Below are 17963 nucleotides of genomic sequence, written 5' to 3'. Positions count from 1 at the left end.
AAAGTTAAGAGAGCCATGCATGAAAATGGGGAACTAGATCTCTGTCCCCGTAAAAAATTAATATTCACAAGTTTATTGTGCCCATAATTGCTTGCCAATTTTCTTCCAAAATGTATGGCTGCATCTTGAGGAACAACAAGTTGCACAAAATTAAAACAATTATAGTTTTGCTTAGGTAAACATTTCAAAAGTGCAATGGCTTTACACATTCAAAAAGCACATCATTCTTTAAAAGACATGGCAGGAATACGTTTAATTAAACAGCTAAATGAAGATAAATAATCACACCCTTACATCCTGGTCCACAAGACACACTCAAATGCTTACACATACACATGCAAACTCTCTCTACCACTTGTACTTGTGAACAAAACATAGTACAACTGTGGTTGAGGACTCAAGTTTTCCCAGTTAGTGTTGTTTGGGGCTGTTAAGGCTCAGGTTTTGCCTGGGTCAGAGTTTTGAACAGTAACTTTTGAGCTCTGAAGCTGGCTGATCTGTCTTCTCAGCGCCATGATCTCTTCCTCCTGCTCTTCAACCCTTTTCTGCAAACCATGAATCACCTAGGGAGAAAAAAAAAAGTGAAACCGAGAACTTCTTGGTGACACAGACAGTAAAACAGTTTGTACATTCGCATCCAAACAACATCCAAAGAACTCACTGAGGAGTAGTAAGTCTTCAGCAAACATATCAATGTAACACATACTATATCTTTGCTGCAGAAGAGTTCACTCTGTAAAAGCTGGCTGGCCGTGAGTCGAACACTGGGCTCTTTGCTTGTCAGGTTCAGAATATACTTAGTCAGGACTGGCCATCTTTGGCTGAATGAGTCTGGGATTTTTCCCTCCCTCAGATCCCCAAGGGTGCGGACACGCTCCATCTCTGTCCCAAAGGGGTGGAATAGCTCCAGAGCCAGCACCCCAATGCTGTACATGTCTGACTGGTGGAGCAACAACAGTACAGATAAAGTTATGCCTTCATAAATGTTACAAATTAGACATGAAAGATAAAAAATAAAGCAGTTAAATGATAAATTTTCTTTACCTTCGAATCATAATGTGAGCTCTTCAGTTGTTCTGGTGCAGCGTACACAAATGTGCCGACACCTGTAGTATGTGATGAATCTGCAAAATACAAAAGACATGTGATGTTAAAGGAAGCAGCTCCCTCTACTGGTGATTCTGTAGCATTTAATACAACAAGCTGAGAGGTGAAGTCTTACCACTACTGGGAGAGGCGGTGCTTTTATGGTTGTCCACTATCATATCCCTGCAGGCCAAACCAAAGTCTCCGATACGAACGTGGCAGTCATGACCGTGGAGGAAAATGTTCCTTGGCTGTGGAAAAACAAAAACATAAATTTAACATATACCCCTGTGTAAAAAGGAGAGGGGGAAAAAAACAATATAAGGGGTTTAGGGGTGCAGATGATGTAGTGTTTAGGTCACATTAGGTCAAGTGTAAATTCTTTTTTTTAACATACTGATTTATAATTATGCCGTACCCTGCAAACCATTCTCTGAGCTGAAATTAATCCTATCCTCTGCCCATTTTATGCACGAGTACCATATGTTGCTATAGATACTGTCAACTTTTGCAAATGGTCTGAATACTTTTGTCTATATCATATTTAGGTTTTTTTATTATTATTAATAAGTTTGGGGGGGTCTAACGTTCTTTTTTCAATTTGTGAAGGTAAGTACTGAGGGTTAATGAATGAGAATACTTTTTTTTTCCATTTTAACATCAGTTTGCAGCATAAAAATGAAAAATTTAAAGGAGGTCTGAATACTTTTTGAATGCACTGTGTGTATGGGTAATGTACAGGGCTAACTGGATATTGTAGATTTTAGTATTAAGGTATGTCAGTCAATTTTACATCTAGAAAAAAACCTCTAACAAGTGAAGATAAAAATTTTAAGGACATTTTATGACCCTAAACACTAAAATATTTATTCCGCACTATATAAAATGTGCCTGATTTTCTTCACTGAAATGTCTATTTAAAAAAACATGAATACTTTGTTTTATAAATATTTTGCAGTCTTTCATTCCCTCAAATATTTCCAACAGTTTTCCAAACAAAAAAAAAATTGCAATCTTAATTGTAACAAGACACATCATGTTACAGTGGCTGTCATGATGGAGACACCCTGTCTGTCATGGATGTAGGTGTGTCACAGGAGGCACATCTAAGTGACACTTTTCATAGGTAGGGATCAGGTATTATAATGAGGTAATTTTCTGAACATGTGCGTGCATAACCTTTTGAATTATTTTTGGTCAATGCCAATTTTGGGATTTTGGCGCATGTGAAATTTTAGTCAGGATTCTATGCAAAGTTTTATGAATGAGATAATCAAGTTTTCTTATTATTTTGTGTGAGAGCCCCATGGCAGTGAAATTCAAACACTGCATTTAATTTGAAAATGCCTATGAAAGACTTCAAGGACCCTCAGGAATCCTTTAAAATAAAATGTAATTTAATACATTTTAAAGCTCCTATAAGTGATTTTAGTTTGTGTTAATTTTGATGCCACTTGCTGACAAAACGATACCTCTTATCTTTATCTTGATTTTGTTATATACATACACAAGTGTTTTTTTTTTTTTTTTTTTGGTGCGTTTTGTTTTTTTTACAAAAATATCATCTGCTCACGTTAAAGCTTCAAATATCTCAGACACTGAGAGTTTGTATCTGCAAAAATTGTAAAAAAAAAAAAGGAGGAAAAGCTGTTCCTGCAGCATACAGGAAGTTGTCACCCTGCCTGACAACTTCCCTAAAGCAGGGGGTTAAAAGCAGTAAAATAACTATTTAAATAATGTTGCCCCTGATTATCTTGGCATCAATATAAATTTCAATCTATTTTATAACCAATTTTCAATTTTCCAACAGAAGCTTTAAAAAACAGGGAACACACAAACCACCTGTAAATAACTCAGAGGGGTGTGGCCTTTCCCCGAAAATGGCCCCAAACAAAAAAAGTTATCAGCTGCAACAGGACGGCTGTTTAACAGGCTTCGACATGCAGCTCTCACACTTATATGATGAAATACAGCTGACTGGAAGACTCAAAAAGGTGCATAGAAGTAGCTTATGAAATGACCAAAAAGAAGTAATTAATGGACATCTTTGCTGCCTTTCTCAGGCTGCCTTCATTACTGTCATCATGAGAGCTTGTTTTAGCAAACCAGAAGAACCAGGTTTAACCACCACAGAGCTTCAGGAAGCCTGCGCTCAGACAAAACCGCTGTCAATTTGTGACAGTCATGCTGGAGGAGAAAGAGGAACATGACGGCTGCAGCATTAACATTAGCAAGTTTTACAACGGTTACTTTTGAAACACAGTCATGGATGAAGACTTTGGATGTTTAGACGACGTGTCAAGACAGAATGGGAGCAACTCTCTCCTCCTGATGCAGCAGGGTACACCAGGAGAAGTTTTCTTGAAGGTAATGCGATCATTTTTTTTTTATGAAGTTTAACTTCACATGAAAAGGTCACACAGACAAATGCATCATAAGCTCTCAGCAAATGTAATCCAAAAGAACGTTCGTACAGACAGCGGTGACCAAAACAGATGGAAGGTGGTTTTTGAATTTTGAAAATGAAAGCAGTATGAGAATGAAATTCTTTCCATTTTCCAGTTTTACTTGTTACTTCTTGTTTTACTTCAGGGCCTTGCTGTCCTCCCTCTTCACCTGGCTGCCTCTTACAGAAGATTAAAGAGCATGGAGCGACTGCTCTCAGCAGGGGCAGACCCCGAAACAAGGTCTTGAATGCAAAGTAAAGTTCACTGTAGGATAATTAGTGTCGCTTGTGCTTCTTTTGATTTTAACCTTTTTTACTGTCTCTTTCTGCATCACAGGGACCAGTTGGGTCGAACCACTCTACATGTGGTGATAGCCAGTTGGCCTTGCCTTGGCACAGGTTTGCCAAACCCAGAATTCAAATTCCCTACGGCTTTAACCAGTGCTCAGAAGCAGGCAGAGGCCTGTCTGCGGCTCCTCTGTGAGCACAGTGTTAATATAAATGCAGAGGTAAAACTGTTTACATTTGATAAATGAATGTTAGCCGTCTTTTTTTCACATCTTCAATCTACAAAATTGAACATGAACAGTGGAAAAATACCCAGTTACACCTCTTGGTGTGAATAGCTTCAAATGTGTTTCTTGTTCCTCACCAGGTGGAGGGAGGTCACCAAACGGCTCTCCACCTTTCAGTACGCTACGCTGCACTGCCTGCTGTCCAAATTCTCTCCAGCTATGGAGCTAATATCAACGCTGTGGACAGTAGTGGGATGACTCCCCTGCATATGGCTGCTGGGATGTTACATAAGGACCTCATAGCAAGCTTGATCAAGGAGGGAGCAGATGTCAACATGGTGAGTGCTACTTTTTCAACATTTGTTGAGTTTCTTCTTACTTGAACAACTGAGATGAAACACAAAAGGCTTCAACAGTGCTCATTTTGACATCTCACAGGGGGAAAACAGAAATAAACTGCAACTATTAAGTGAATTCCAGGGCAAGTTTAGACAAAAGTAACTACTGTGCACTTTGCAAAATCCATCTATTTTCTACACTACTTAATCATGTTTTGGGGCTTGTACAATAGTAAGTCAAAATGTATGTTGTCAAAAAGCTAAAACCCCCCCACTAATTTATAAAAAGAAGGAGAAAATGATCAAAAGTAAAAAAAGATATGGCGACCTCTGAATTAAGGAAATGTTGCCCATACACTATTGCAAAGCAGGCTTATTTTAAAATCATGCACAGAAAATGCAGAGTAAAGTTGCCCTAATAAGTCTACACACCCCTGTGAGCATGCCTCATTTTTGCGATTTTAAAATATGAGGCCACAATATGTCTTTTCAGAACTTTTCCACCCTTAATGTAACCTATAATGTCATAATTTAGGACTGTTTTTCTTAAGCTGAATCTTAATTAAGGTGGGAGGACTTTGAACAGATCCAAATACCAGTTGATTTTGGCACAAAACCTTCAGGTATGTGCTAGAAGGCTGAGGATGAAGAGGAACTTTACCTTTCAGCTTCATAACAACCAAAACAATTCATCCAAATCTACAAAAGGATGTCTTTAACAGAAGAAGAACAAGTTCTTGGATTTGTATACATCCATACCTTAATCTTGCTGAAAATCTGTGGGGTGACCTGAAGAGGGCTGTGCATGGGAAATGTCCACACAATCTGACTGATTTTGAGCATTTTTGCAGGGAAGAGTGGGCACATTTTGCAAAGTCAAGATGGGCTGCACTAATAGACCCCTACAAAAAAGACTGGTTTCTGTAATAAGATTCAAAATGGCTTCAAGGAAGTATTAGTCGAGGGGTGTGCAGATTTTTGCAGTTTTGTTGATAAAAAAATCAATTCTTCCTACAGAATTTAGGTAATTTTTTATAGATTTTATATGTTATAGGTGACATTAAAGGTGGAAAAAGCTCTGAAATAAAACACCATGCCTTTATGTTTTAACAGGGGTGTGTAGACTTTTAGAGCCACTGAAGGTTTTAATCTAAACAGGCAATTTTGGAAATAACATGAAGTACTTTATTCAGTGGAATATCAATTCTAAATTGTTTTAAAAGGTTATCATTTATCATTCTCTATGTCTTTGCCATTAAAGTTTAACAAAATACAAAAAAAATTAAATTTGTTGACAAAATGTCATTAAATGTCTATTTTCTGGTGCTGAGCACCATCTTAAAATGTTATAAAATGTACAAACGTGACATCCTGGAGGCTTCTCATTTAACTGTGCACATTGTGTGTTGTTGAAATATATGCTCTGATATTACCTATCGGTGGTAGAGTCACGTGAATGTGTCCCACTGCTGCGTCACTGGTGTGTAAATGCGTATAAGTGGGACTAGTTAATACTAATGAGTAGTCAGACAACTACAAAAGTGCTACACAAGCCAAAGTGCATTTATGGTTTTACCATGATATCCGTCCTGCATGCATCAATGTAAATTCTTCTGTCTTTAGGGGGTGAAACACTCCGGGAATACTCCTCTGCACCTCGCTACTGTTGCAATGGCTATGAAGACCAGTAAAACCCTGGAGGAGGACATCAGCTGCCTCTCTGAGCTTCTCAAGCAGGGGGCTGAGGTTGATTCAGTGAACAAGGCTGGTTTTACGCCCTTACACGAAGTGTGCAGCATGGGCAGTAAGGAGCTGGTGGACCTGCTGCTTGAACATGGAGCCAACATCAACAAGCTGAGCAAAAGCGGGGAGAACTGTCTCTTTCTGTTCCTGAACCACAGGATGAACGTGAGGAACCAATCCCTGCTGGTGAAATTGCTCAGTCTTACCTCTCCTCTCACCGTCTACAACCACAGCGGCCTCCTGCCCTTCACTCTGACTCTACCATGTTTCTTTAAACAAAGAGAGCAGCTATTCAAAGTCATTCAGCAGCCCAGGAGGCTTCACGATATCTGCAAGTGTGAGATTTATCTAAAATACGTTCAAAGTGAAAGAGAGGTGGTGAGGAAAGTCCTTCCCAAGAAGCTTTATGACTTTGTGTTCAACAGCTGGGAGAACTTATACAACATTACCTTTGAGAGTGATGCCAAACAGGACTCATTCACTAACTTGTTTACATTGACTCCTACCTGAAAACTGGATGTGGTTGCATGTGTTGAAATTTGTTAATTTGGTGAGCCTAAATCATACAAACACTTGTTAAAGAAATAAAAACTCCCAGAGCACTTTACCTTCAAGTCTCTGTGCATGATTCCTCTGGAGTGAATGTACTCCACTCCCTCAAGTATCCTCCTCAGCAGACTGAGGGTGTGTTCAGCATCAACACAACCATAAGGAGCTGAGAGAGGAGGAGAAATTAAATTAATTATTAGGGAAAATATGCAATTCATTTAATTTCATATGCTGGTTAAATATTACATCTTGAGGTATGTTCATCAGTAGGCTTGTTGTTCCTGTCAGAGATCCAGTCCTTCAGCGAGCGCTCACACAGCTGCATCTGGATGTAGAGCATCAACTGGAACTGGACCTGCACATGCAGCACAATCATAGCCTCAGTTTTCCAAATCCCAATCATAAAAAAACACATTCTTTTACTTCTATTGCTGTTTTAACTAATGCACAAAACTCCTGAAAAGTCTTAGACTCAAACTGCCAAAATGTTCACCTAAACTTTTGTCAGAATTTTCCTACAAGCCCTCAAGTTTAGGGGGAGCAACCTTTTATATCATACTACAGTTGGGAAACTGGTATTATCTTTGTGCATGTAATGCAGCTGCTTCATATTCTCTTCTGCTCACCTTGTTGATACTTTGAAAATGTCTAATTACTCAGAGCTGACACCCTCCATATGGTTGGTCAAGTAGATGGCTGATGAGCTCTTAGTAAAATTTCATTGGTCAGACAATCAGAAACAGAGATGGTGAGAGGGAGAGAGAATAGGGAGATTGGGAGAGAGTGAGAGGTAGGGCAGAGCACTGGGCAACCAAGAAAATGAGCTACAAACAAAGCAGTAAAGCTGAGAAATAAGAAGCTATTTCTTGATCGTCTCACTTGTTATGCTCCAGAAAACTTTGAAACACATAGATGCAAACAAGTATTAAATAGCAGTTATTAAACTTCTGCATGAAAAACAGATAAGGGCTACAGCTGTCTTTTTGACCCAAAGCTGCTGGGAGCAGAGGGAGAGAGAGAGAGCTGCTGTGGCAGTGAAACAAGAAGAAACAAGAAGGCATTTCCTGTTTTTCCCCTAACAGTTACCCTAAAAAAAAACCTCAAAAAACAGTTGACATATAGTTACATTTTATAGAATAATTTGAATATAACTAGGTGCATGCTGGTCAGCGCTGGATCAATAGCTATTTTATTACAACATAATGAAATTAAAGGTGATTCATATGCTGCAAAAAGTTTGCTGTGTTTATTCTCCAGTTCATTGAGATTACCAGCCAGGGCACACTGACTTTTCTGTCACGAATTGGATTTGTTTTAAGAAAAAAGTGCTTTTATTTTTCTTTGAAGGGCCAATCTATTGGTCAGAGTGATTTCAGTCAGCCCAACTTATAACACAGCCTTTCCTAAATGTCAGTACGCTGCGGCCAAGTTTGAAATCTGAAAATCCTTTGAGGCCCACTAAATTACCCCTTATACCACCATAACATGAGACTAAAAATTTCGATGTACCTGTATCAGGCACCCAGTCTGGCTAGTCTTGGAAAGTCTCCTATTGTTAGGGACATATGTAAACAGGCCTGTAATAAAGCCTGCATGTCTTCATTTTTCTAATACTTCCTCTGTTTCCTGAAAGCATTTTGAGCTCCTACCTCTTTTGAAGGCTTTGCAGTGCATTTGTCAGCCACCTGCTGTTCCCTCTCTATGAAGGAGTTGTTGTTCAGCTCGATGCTGCTCCTGCTAATCTCCTCTTCCAACAGTGCTGAGCTGTCCCAGTCTGACACCGGACATTTGGTGGCATTCCCAGGTCCTCGCTGTCCCAGGAACACGCAGGGGACATAGTTCTCTGGGATGCGACGCATCGTCTTTGGACACACCACTTGTCCTTTCTCTAAAGCTTTAACGGGCAGGGATTCCTCATTCAGGGGTCCTTTGGCACTCGGGGAAGCCCTTGTCTGTGCCTGACTGAGGCTTTGGAAAACTATGGAGGAGCTGCCGCTGTTGTCAGGGATCTCATCAGAGCTGAAAATTAAAAGATCAGAGGATTAGAGAATGGAGAGCTGACAGAGTCTGACATTATGCTATTTTTAAAGCATCAATAGCATTTTAAAAGTAAAAGAAATCAATCATTATTAATGATATGTTGGCCAATAAAATGTATTAATTCTACTGTAATGTATAAAAATATCTCTTTACTATTCATTTTCATAGATTTAATTTGGTGCTTTTCTGCATTTATCTTTGTAAGACAGGACTGTGGATGAATCAGAAGACAGTGGGGAATGACATGCGGAAAAAGAGGCCACAGGGCAGATTTGAACCTGGGCCGTTTTACGTAGAGGACTACAGCCTCTCTATATGGCACCCTTTCTAAGCATTGCTTCCTTTGAAGTATAACCTACAAAATGTGTCATCCTTGGACCAATTCATAAACTGTATGCTGGCTATTAATCATGGATAGATCTTAGTTTAAATTCAAAAGAGTTAACTTGAATGACTTTAACTGTTGAAAACAAAACTAAACTTGTCTGCTCGACTATAGATTATCTGAATGTTATTCATTCAAGTGCAGAGTTCAAAACCAGTCTAATGTAACACGTCAGACAAACTTTTACACATCTTGATAACATGGATATAATTTGCCTTATGACAGACAGGGAGTCAGGCCAATCCACCGGCTTTGCAAAGTTACAACCAGTCTGTCCTGTACTCAGTCAGGCAAAGCCTGAGGGGAACAGCAGAGAAAGTTAGAGAGATAATCTTGTTTTTTCTTTTTTAAAATCTTGATTTTCCACAAGGACATATTTTCAAAAAAATCAATTTAATAGGCCCACTGTTTATTCATATTTTTCCTATAATTAATACATGTACCTGGCTTATCTAAGGCGCTTTTTTAATAAGCATTCTAAAAATCTCAGAATACAGGGCGCAGGTGGCCGAGTGGCTAAGGCGCGCCCCATGTACGCAGACGCCCTGAGGCCCTTTACCGCATGTCTCTCCCCCGCTCTCGTCCCTGTTTCCAACTCTATCCATTATCCTCCTCTATCAAATAAAGGCACAAAAATGCCCAAAATAAACCTTAAAAGATCTAAGAATACAATACTTCAACATAAAAAGCTGATTATTAATGATACAAACTTAGCACTTAGCAAAAAGTAAAGAAATTTGTGGCAGATTTGGCAGATTTTTTCTCTGTTTACTTTATTTTTAATTGAGCCACATTTGTAAGGATCATGCATTTAGGGGATTGACAGCAGAGCTGAGTACGTGGGACGCCAATTACCTTATTTTGCTGTTGCTATTTACTCTTCTTTTGAACAATGGAACAATCAGGTGCCTTACCCTATGCTCTGATATTAGCTAATATTTACTCTGTAATACAGCCAACTACAACATCATTATGGTTCTAAGTATTATGTGGAATAATGATGGCAATATATTTTATCATTTGCATTATCTGATTCCTAACAGTCTTAACTGTAAATGCTGAGATTGGCCAGTGCTGGATCCTACCTGTCAGGATTTCCTGGTGATTCTAAAGCTGGCAGGTGAGACCCAGGAGCTGCAATAAACATGTGTTTAACCATTACAATGTAGCAGTGTTAATGTTCAACTTAGTGAAGTGCATCTTCAGCCAATATGGAAATAGACTTTTCTCAGGACAGCAATTTAATACTCACATGTTGCTGGCTGAACATGCTCCATCCACGCAGTGTGATAACCCACGACATTAACATGCTGCAGACTGGACAACACTTTGACTTCCCTGAGGACCTAGAGTAAATTAATAAGTAATAAATAAAAATATTGTTTCTCTGCACGTATGAACAGCTTTATAAATAAAGCATGCATGTCCCACCTTCATGCAGTCTTCCTTCGAGACCTTTTTGATGAGGATTTTCTTCACAGCATAAAACTGACCATCTAGTTTGTTCGTCACCTAAAAGACAACACCATGGTAGTGTTGATTAGCTTGTGTTTCTTTTTTATAAAAGCTTTTTAACAGGGAGCTAAACTGATTAAAATACCTTAAAAACATTCCCATAAGACCCTTTGCCAAGTCGGCATATTTCTTCAAATTCACTGAGGTACCGAGACGTCTGCGCATGAAACAGTCCTTCCTTCTGTCTATGAGAAGAGAACAGGAAGTATGATAATAATCCAAACTAACATATGCTTACAACATGCATGTAGCAACTCATGGCAAAAACTTCAACGTATGACCAACCTCAGTGAAGTTGTTCCCCCTGTGCTGAGAAGTTGTCCCTACAAAAAGACAAGAGAACACAAACTTAACATAAAACACAACCTGATGGAGAAATTTAAAAAAGTAAACTGATGGTTAACAATTAACAAACTTGTGTCCATGCACAAGGGGTTGAATAGTTGTTGCAGTTACATTATATTCAGCATCTGGAGAATTAACTTTATCTGCATTTTGTTTTACAGATCACCAATAAAACAAATCAATTTAAAAAAGTGTGGTTTTCAGCTCCACTGGTAGCTGTGTCTTCCCCTCTGGCTTTGTTTTCACCCTCCACAGATTCACTAAACACCTCACCCACAACACTATCTGATTGGCTGGTAGTTGCTAAACATCGAAACAAGACTGAGGTCTAGGTGTGACTGTGTGGCATCACTTCCTGTTTTTCTGTAGGCTTTGTTAAATACTTTGTCATACTGCTCTGTCAGACTTTGCACACACATTTTTGTTGCTGTTTGCTGAAAGCAGTCAACAGAAGTTATTTTTAGTCGTCTATTTCACTACCTCCCAAAGTGTGGGCCTTAGAGGTGCTGCCAGCAAGTCACAAGAGGCCATTTACAGTAAATAAAAGGTTTATTCAATTGAATTCATTTTTTAAATACTTGATTATGAGTTGATTTTTTATAACTAGAACCCAGAAATAGAAAAAAAACATCCAGAAGATTCATCTATCATGCCACCTTGTTATCATTTATTTTGTCTGATGTACTAAACCGGTGTCATGGTTTAACTGGAAAGAGATGAATAATGGTAGGCCCGGAAGATTTTCAGGCTTTAGACTGGGCCACCTTAGAAACTCATGATTTCAAATTTTGTCTCACATTTTGACCTTTTAAACTCATGATTTTGAATTTTATCTCATGTTGACCTTTTAAAAGTGTGATTTTAACCTAACCTTAACATATTTTAACCATTATAGACAGTATTTTGACTTTTATTTGAGTTTTGAAAATGTGAACTAATAAGATTGACTTTTTATCTCAGATTTTGAGACTTTAAACTTATAATTTTGTCTCAAATTCATGTCTGTGTCTTGCCTGCATACTGATGATGTTCATGATGTCTTAGCTGTGTAGTATGGTTTCATGCCTACACTCTGACTGATGTCTGTGATGTCTTAGTTTGCATGGCATCACATGACGTCCATGTTTCGATGTATTTTGATGTTGATGAGTTATTATCTCGTCCATATTTTTGGTTAGTTTCTTCAAGTGTTTGAATTCTGCTGATGTTGTTTGCATGTCACATTCTGTCTTCTTGTCTTTTGTTTGGGTTTGTTGCTTTGTTCTCCTGTTTGCCTCTGCACATGTCAAAGCACTTTGTAAGCCCATGTTTTTAGAAGTGCTATATAAATAAAGCTAATATTATTATTATTATTATTACTGGTGATAATGAGGTTGACCCTGCTGAGCTTTGTTCGGCTCTCAGATTGGACCTCATTTTAGAATCCGGCCCCTGCTGTGATTGAGTTTGCCAACCCTGGATAAGGGCATTTCATCTGAGAGTAACCTGTTCTCTTACCGCATTTTCTTGCAGTACTGTGCTGTAGCGTGCTTGTCCCCCCCTCCCCAGTCTCTTGCTGGCCTGCACTCACAAAACTTCAAGCCAAACCAGGCCTAAGCATGGAAATGCTATTGTGTTTACAGGATGTGCTCTTGCAGAGTTTGTACTCAGTTGTGGCTTATTCTGAGTCATTTTAGTCATATATGGTCCTCTAAAACCCCACCATTGTTTTAAATGATTGCCGGCTGTGTCGATTATACATCTTGTCCAAGGTGCTTGGAAGCGTGCATGAGCAATCATCCCATGATCAAACATGCTTGGGAACAGCACAGAATTCCTAATGTGAGTGCACCTTAAGTTTGAGATATTTGATTTCGTAAAGTTTTAGTTGGATTAAAATACATACATTCATTTAAAGGTCCAGTCTAAGTCAGACTAACACAATAAATCCACTTTTCTAACTGCATATAAATGTACCCAGAGTAACAGGGAATGTATTAGGAAAAGAGCCTTTCACTGATTTGTCAAACAAAAAAACCCATTAGTTCTGAGATAATATTTTGGTTCATTTGTACTACAAGCTCTACTAGTTAAAATTAACTTTATGTTTCTGCAGTGAACTCAATCAATGTGGACATAACACCCAAACTTAGGACAGAGTTTCACATGGTGGACCTACATTTGAAATTAAGTAAGTAACATGGGTTTAAGATTTTTCTGATGCTTTTTTCACTCTTGCAGTGGTAGAGTAGATCTTAGCTCGATAATGACCATTTGAATTTGCAGAAATATAATCAAAAAGCTCCCTGGATAAATGTATTAAAAACAGGACCACCTTTATTGATTTTGACGATAGCATACACATCACTTGATGTCATTTTCTCTTACTGGATAGCATACATATGACATCAAGTAAGATCTATGGAAAACCTTGAGGGGAGCAGTATTACATAATAAATGTTTTTCCCTGCAAGAAAAACTACAACCTCTTTGCATAAAGAATAAAAAACGACAACACAGACAGCACCTACAAAAGCAGATAAAAACCGATGTTGGGGGTTCTTGGTGTTACCTGTGGATAGAGCGAGGAGCTAGCAGCATGGAGCAGCTCCGTGAAGGCTCGGTTGTGCTGCAGTCTAACGGTGCTGAACTCATCACTGATGGCCAGAGGCGAGAGGAGGTTCATGGCTGCTAACTGCTGACCAATGACTGTCAGAGGAATGACAAAAAGGAGCTTACATTTCACTGAATTTAGATCTAATAAACAATCATTAAATCACACTTTCCAAAGTGCTTAAAATAAGAAAATATATATTGGTTAAATTCTGGTACAAATCACCAAACATACCTTTAAATAACATGCGAGAGCGAGCTGGGTTGCTCTCATAGACGAAGCACAGGTGCTCTAGCAGGGACCCCAGGAGAAGGTGGTTAGGGATCGCTGATGCAAACTCCTGGATGGATGGGTAATGTCTCCCAGCCATCATCACCTCACCATTATGATCTGTGTCTGAAGCTGAGCATACAGAGGAAAAAAAGAGAAACAGGAAGCCATGGTTTCTTTAGAAGAATGAATTAACTTTCTGTCAAGTTTCACTTTTGTTTTTGTCATTTTTCAAATGGAAAACCCCTTGAGACATCTTAAACACAAAACCACAGCTCACAACATTTGATTCTGATGACATAACACTTAAAATCAAATGCACACTTGAAACAACATTTCCTCTCTTTAGCCTTACCTTCTTCAATAACTTTAGCTATCATTTCAACAATTTTTTTGTCTCCTAGGTCCATTTTTTTCTAAATAAAAGCACTTTTGGTCGAGTTTTAAGCACCCAAAGCTGGAGTAATGATTAACCCGATCACCCCCGAGGTAGTAAAAAAAAGATCTTGTTTATACATGAGGGGGCGTGCACAGCAGTAGGTGCTTATCTGTCTGTTCCAGTAAGCAGCAGGCTCCTCCACCTAATACTGAGCTCTACAGTAAAACATAGGACCGAGCTGAGGCACTGGGCCACTGTGCAAGAATGTGAAGGAGGCAGTGGTACACTGTCTTTTTATTCTCACCTCTTCATACAGCAGGATGTGAGGAGGGGCATGTCCTGACATGTCTGGAGACAGAAATTAATGCATGCTGATGATGGCAACAGAGCATGTGTGCTAATTTGCATATTTTATCATAACAAAGGAAAACAGAAACAGCACATGAATGAAGTTTGGCTCTCACTGAATGTAGCTCAGCCTGCTGTTGGAGGTCAACCATAAAGACTCAGACAGCACCCCTGGTCATGTCATTGGGGGCCTGACTGAGTTTATCTCACAAAATATGTAATCTGAAGGCATGCAGTTTGAAGATGATAGTATTTAACAGGCCATGAGGGTTACAAATAAACCTGATTTTCAAGGGTTGTTTTCCTGTAAAATCAAGCAATATTAATGCCTGTTTCTTGTTTATGATTCAAAAAACAAAACAAGCAAAATCCAGCACGATGTCTGACTTGCACAAATATCTATCTTTCCTTGTAGACACATTTAATTTAAAATACAATCAAATATCTTACGTTTTTAATGAGTTCTGTACTTTTAATACCACCTATTATCAAATCAACAGTTTTTGCCATTTCAAAGTATGTGAAAGGAAAAATATATACCGGATCTTAACATCATTTGAATTTAAGATGCCTTTAAGTTTTTAGCATTAGCATGTATGTTCAGCCTCATCTGACATCACAACAGAAACAAAAAGTCTGGATATCCCAGCATCTGTTGCTTCAATTTTGGAGCTATATTTAGTCCTTATTTATGAACACACCATATCAGATTGCAGGACTCCCTCTTTAAGCCTGTTCATCAGGGTTGGACTGTGTAGCAAGAAATAGCACAATACCTTACTACTTCCCTGTTATTTTGATTTAAATCATGGTGCCAGTACAGGTCGGACGGTTCTGCTGCTGCTCATAACTAGATTGTTAGATTGCTAGATTGTTACATTCAAAAGATTCCAGCGCATTTAACTGCTTTGGTATTAGAACTCCTGATACAATGTAGAACAAGACTGGATTTGTGAGGTTAATATCTTTAACTGTATAAAGATAAAATCGATAGAGGCTAATAGTTAATGTACCACAAGCTTTGTAACATGGCTTGTGTCAGATAAACTACGCTAAGAATGAAAAAAAATTAAAACAAATTCTAAAACAAAACGATGCACAAACTCACATATGATCGACTGTACCTGTACAGGTGGGATAAATTTATCCCACTTTTGAGACTTGGAGAAAACATTGTGATGCTGTGATGCTAACTACAGGGCCTAACTCAAAGCCCACAGCAGACAATATGGATGAGCTTGATGCAAGAATGGAGGTGTGTACAACAAATAACATGATCAATATCAATATGTTTTCATTAACGACTCATCACATCAATAGAAAATCAACACTACAACTAGGAGTCTAAAGTTTAAAAACAGGGAATTTTAAAGCTTTAAAAAATTGCCAGGATGCCCAGAAGTTTAAAGCATTGTGGGTAATGTGGGATCAAAAAAGTTCAGAGGTACGCACATCCCATAAAGTTGAGCGCTGGGTGCTGAACCAAAAAGTATATCAAGCAAAACAGGTAAATGTGCGGACTCATTTACCTGTTTTGCTTAATGTGGGATCAACAATTTGCAGATATGGCACTAATTATTTAATCCCAAAACATCTTATTGAAGTAATGAAAGTCTTTGATGTAGAAATGTGTGTAGACAAAAGATGAGTTTTACAAAAAAATTTTATCATTGGACAAATTCTATCGATAAGTAACCTGACACGCCAGATGGGTTAGTTTAACACATCCATCTGGGGAAACCTTCGATACACAGCGTTTGGGAAAAGGCAGAGCCTTTGATAAACAAATCGAAGGGTGATTGGATGAACGTTCTCTCTGTCACATCTTTACAGGCTAATCAGTGCAACAAAACACTTGACGTTGGTGCAGGTAGGTGCGCTTGTGCCGCTACCGAGGAATAAACTCTATACAGAACTGCAAACACAAACCATGGCAACTATAGACATGTCAGTACACACTTTTGTCGTTTTTGAAAAGAAAACAACTCACTGCTGTTCTCTGTTCTTCTTTGAACGAAGAAACGTCACGTTCTGATAAAACTGGCGCTTTAGCAGCATCCATGCTAATGCCTTCTGCAATAACAGCACCAGCCTCTTGTTGCTGCTCGCTTACGTCACGACTCTACCGCTCCCGAAATTACTGCCCCTCATCGCTGATTGGTCCTGTCACCTTCTAACCAGGCACAAACGGATCAGACGGGAGCTTTGCAAGATGGATTCGCCAGTGAAAAACAAGGAAACGGGCATATCCATCTGCTTTGTGAGGTTAATCGATAAGTAGGCTACAATATAAAATAACTATCATTTAAAAACATGGGGTTTGGCTAGTTGTGATATGTTTTATCAAGCACATTATATATTTTTTGTACAGTGCATTGTTTGCTCATCATATTATTATGCTTTATAACTTGTAAATATTTGTTAAAAAGTTCTAAAACTAGGATGTAGTCATTCATAAATGAACAATATTGTCAGCAGATATTAAGCATCTTTCCTGTTATGCTGACTGACACCGCAACCAAAATGTCAGGTGGTGTAACCAGGTAAATTATAAGTTTAAAGCAGCAGATAAAAGGTTGAAATTGACCAATGTTTACTTATTTTGATGGCAATAGCTACAGTGTTAAATGCATTGAATTGTAAATTTGTACCATGATTTGTATGCATTTTAATGTAAAATTGGATGCTAAAGACACTTAACACCTGGACAACAGAATTCACAATCAACTTATGCTGCACAAACTTTCTGGAAGTTTCCAAAGATTTCATTTAGGATGTATAAAAGGAAAATACATATATTTCTTTAGAAATTCATGGCTGACTAGTTTATGGGAGTTGAAGTTACAAGTGTTACAAAAATCAACTTAATGACTTTAACATTTAATTCACAAATGAAACTTGTTAAAGACAGCTTTGAAAATACATTATCGAAGCCTTATATGTCAACCCATGTATACAATGACTCTAAAGTAACATATCTTATTTTTGAATATCCTAATTGTGCCATTTTACGTTGTTTAATTTGCTGATGTTGAAGGGGGCAAGAGCCCGGGACAAGCCCAAAGATTCATCAAGCACGCCCCTGTCCGTTTCTGAAGCATTACAACATTGAACCTAACTTTAATCTGTAAACAGTTAGGAAGACATATAACAAGAAAAGCTACTTACTGTCAAACTGGACATCATCATCCTCTTCGCTTGCCAAACTTAATAGACTAATATTAGTCTCATCCTCATGTCTCCTGGTTTGGCTGACATTGCGGTAAACTAAAAGGTTACTGCTGCTTCCAGAACAATCCTCCGACAGTAAAGGTCCGTTGTTGAATGTTGAACTATACATTTTAGTGTGTAGAAAATTGATGACTTGACAAAACAAAGTACTTCTTGGCAAACGCGACCAAATTTTCACCA

General features: G+C 38.4%; 2 protein-coding genes across 4 annotated transcripts; one reads left to right on the top strand and one right to left on the bottom strand.

The window, feature by feature from the left end:
* Positions 1-238: 238 nt before the first annotated feature.
* eif2ak1 (eukaryotic translation initiation factor 2-alpha kinase 1) lies at positions 239-17892 on the bottom strand. Of its 3 annotated transcripts, XM_041815348.1 has the most exons (16): positions 17721-17850; positions 14509-14552; positions 13790-13957; positions 13514-13650; positions 10903-10940; positions 10703-10802; positions 10534-10614; positions 10355-10448; positions 10188-10236; positions 8327-8696; positions 6924-7032; positions 6737-6843; positions 1223-1337; positions 1045-1124; positions 707-940; positions 239-563 (listed from the first exon to the last, which is right to left on the bottom strand). In XM_041815348.1, the coding sequence occupies exons 3-16, from the start codon at positions 13926-13928 to the stop codon at positions 438-440; spliced, it is 1779 nt and encodes a 592-aa protein (XP_041671282.1). In that variant the 5' UTR covers positions 13929-13957; positions 14509-14552; positions 17721-17850; the 3' UTR covers positions 239-437. The 3 variants fall into 3 exon arrangements, with proteins under 3 accessions (XP_041671282.1, XP_041671280.1, XP_041671281.1); XM_041815346.1 differs by lacking the exon at positions 14509-14552 and having other exon boundaries at positions 17721-17892; XM_041815347.1 differs by lacking the exons at positions 14509-14552; positions 17721-17850 and adding an exon at positions 14181-14354.
* Positions 1348-6725, top strand: LOC121528133 (ankyrin repeat domain-containing protein 61-like). Its single transcript, XM_041815349.1, has 5 exons — positions 1348-3453; positions 3679-3773; positions 3870-4041; positions 4188-4385; positions 6009-6725. Exons 1-5 carry the CDS (start codon positions 3352-3354, stop codon positions 6636-6638), a joined length of 1197 nt encoding a protein of 398 aa, XP_041671283.1. The 5' UTR covers positions 1348-3351; the 3' UTR covers positions 6639-6725.
* Positions 17893-17963: the final 71 nt, after the last annotated feature.

This window comes from Cheilinus undulatus, linkage group 20 (genome assembly GCF_018320785.1).
Source record: "Cheilinus undulatus linkage group 20, ASM1832078v1, whole genome shotgun sequence".
NCBI lineage: Eukaryota > Metazoa > Chordata > Actinopteri > Labriformes > Labridae > Cheilinus > Cheilinus undulatus.
Note: the sequence above shows the minus strand (reverse complement) of the source record. Positions and strands in the feature narration are given on the sequence as shown.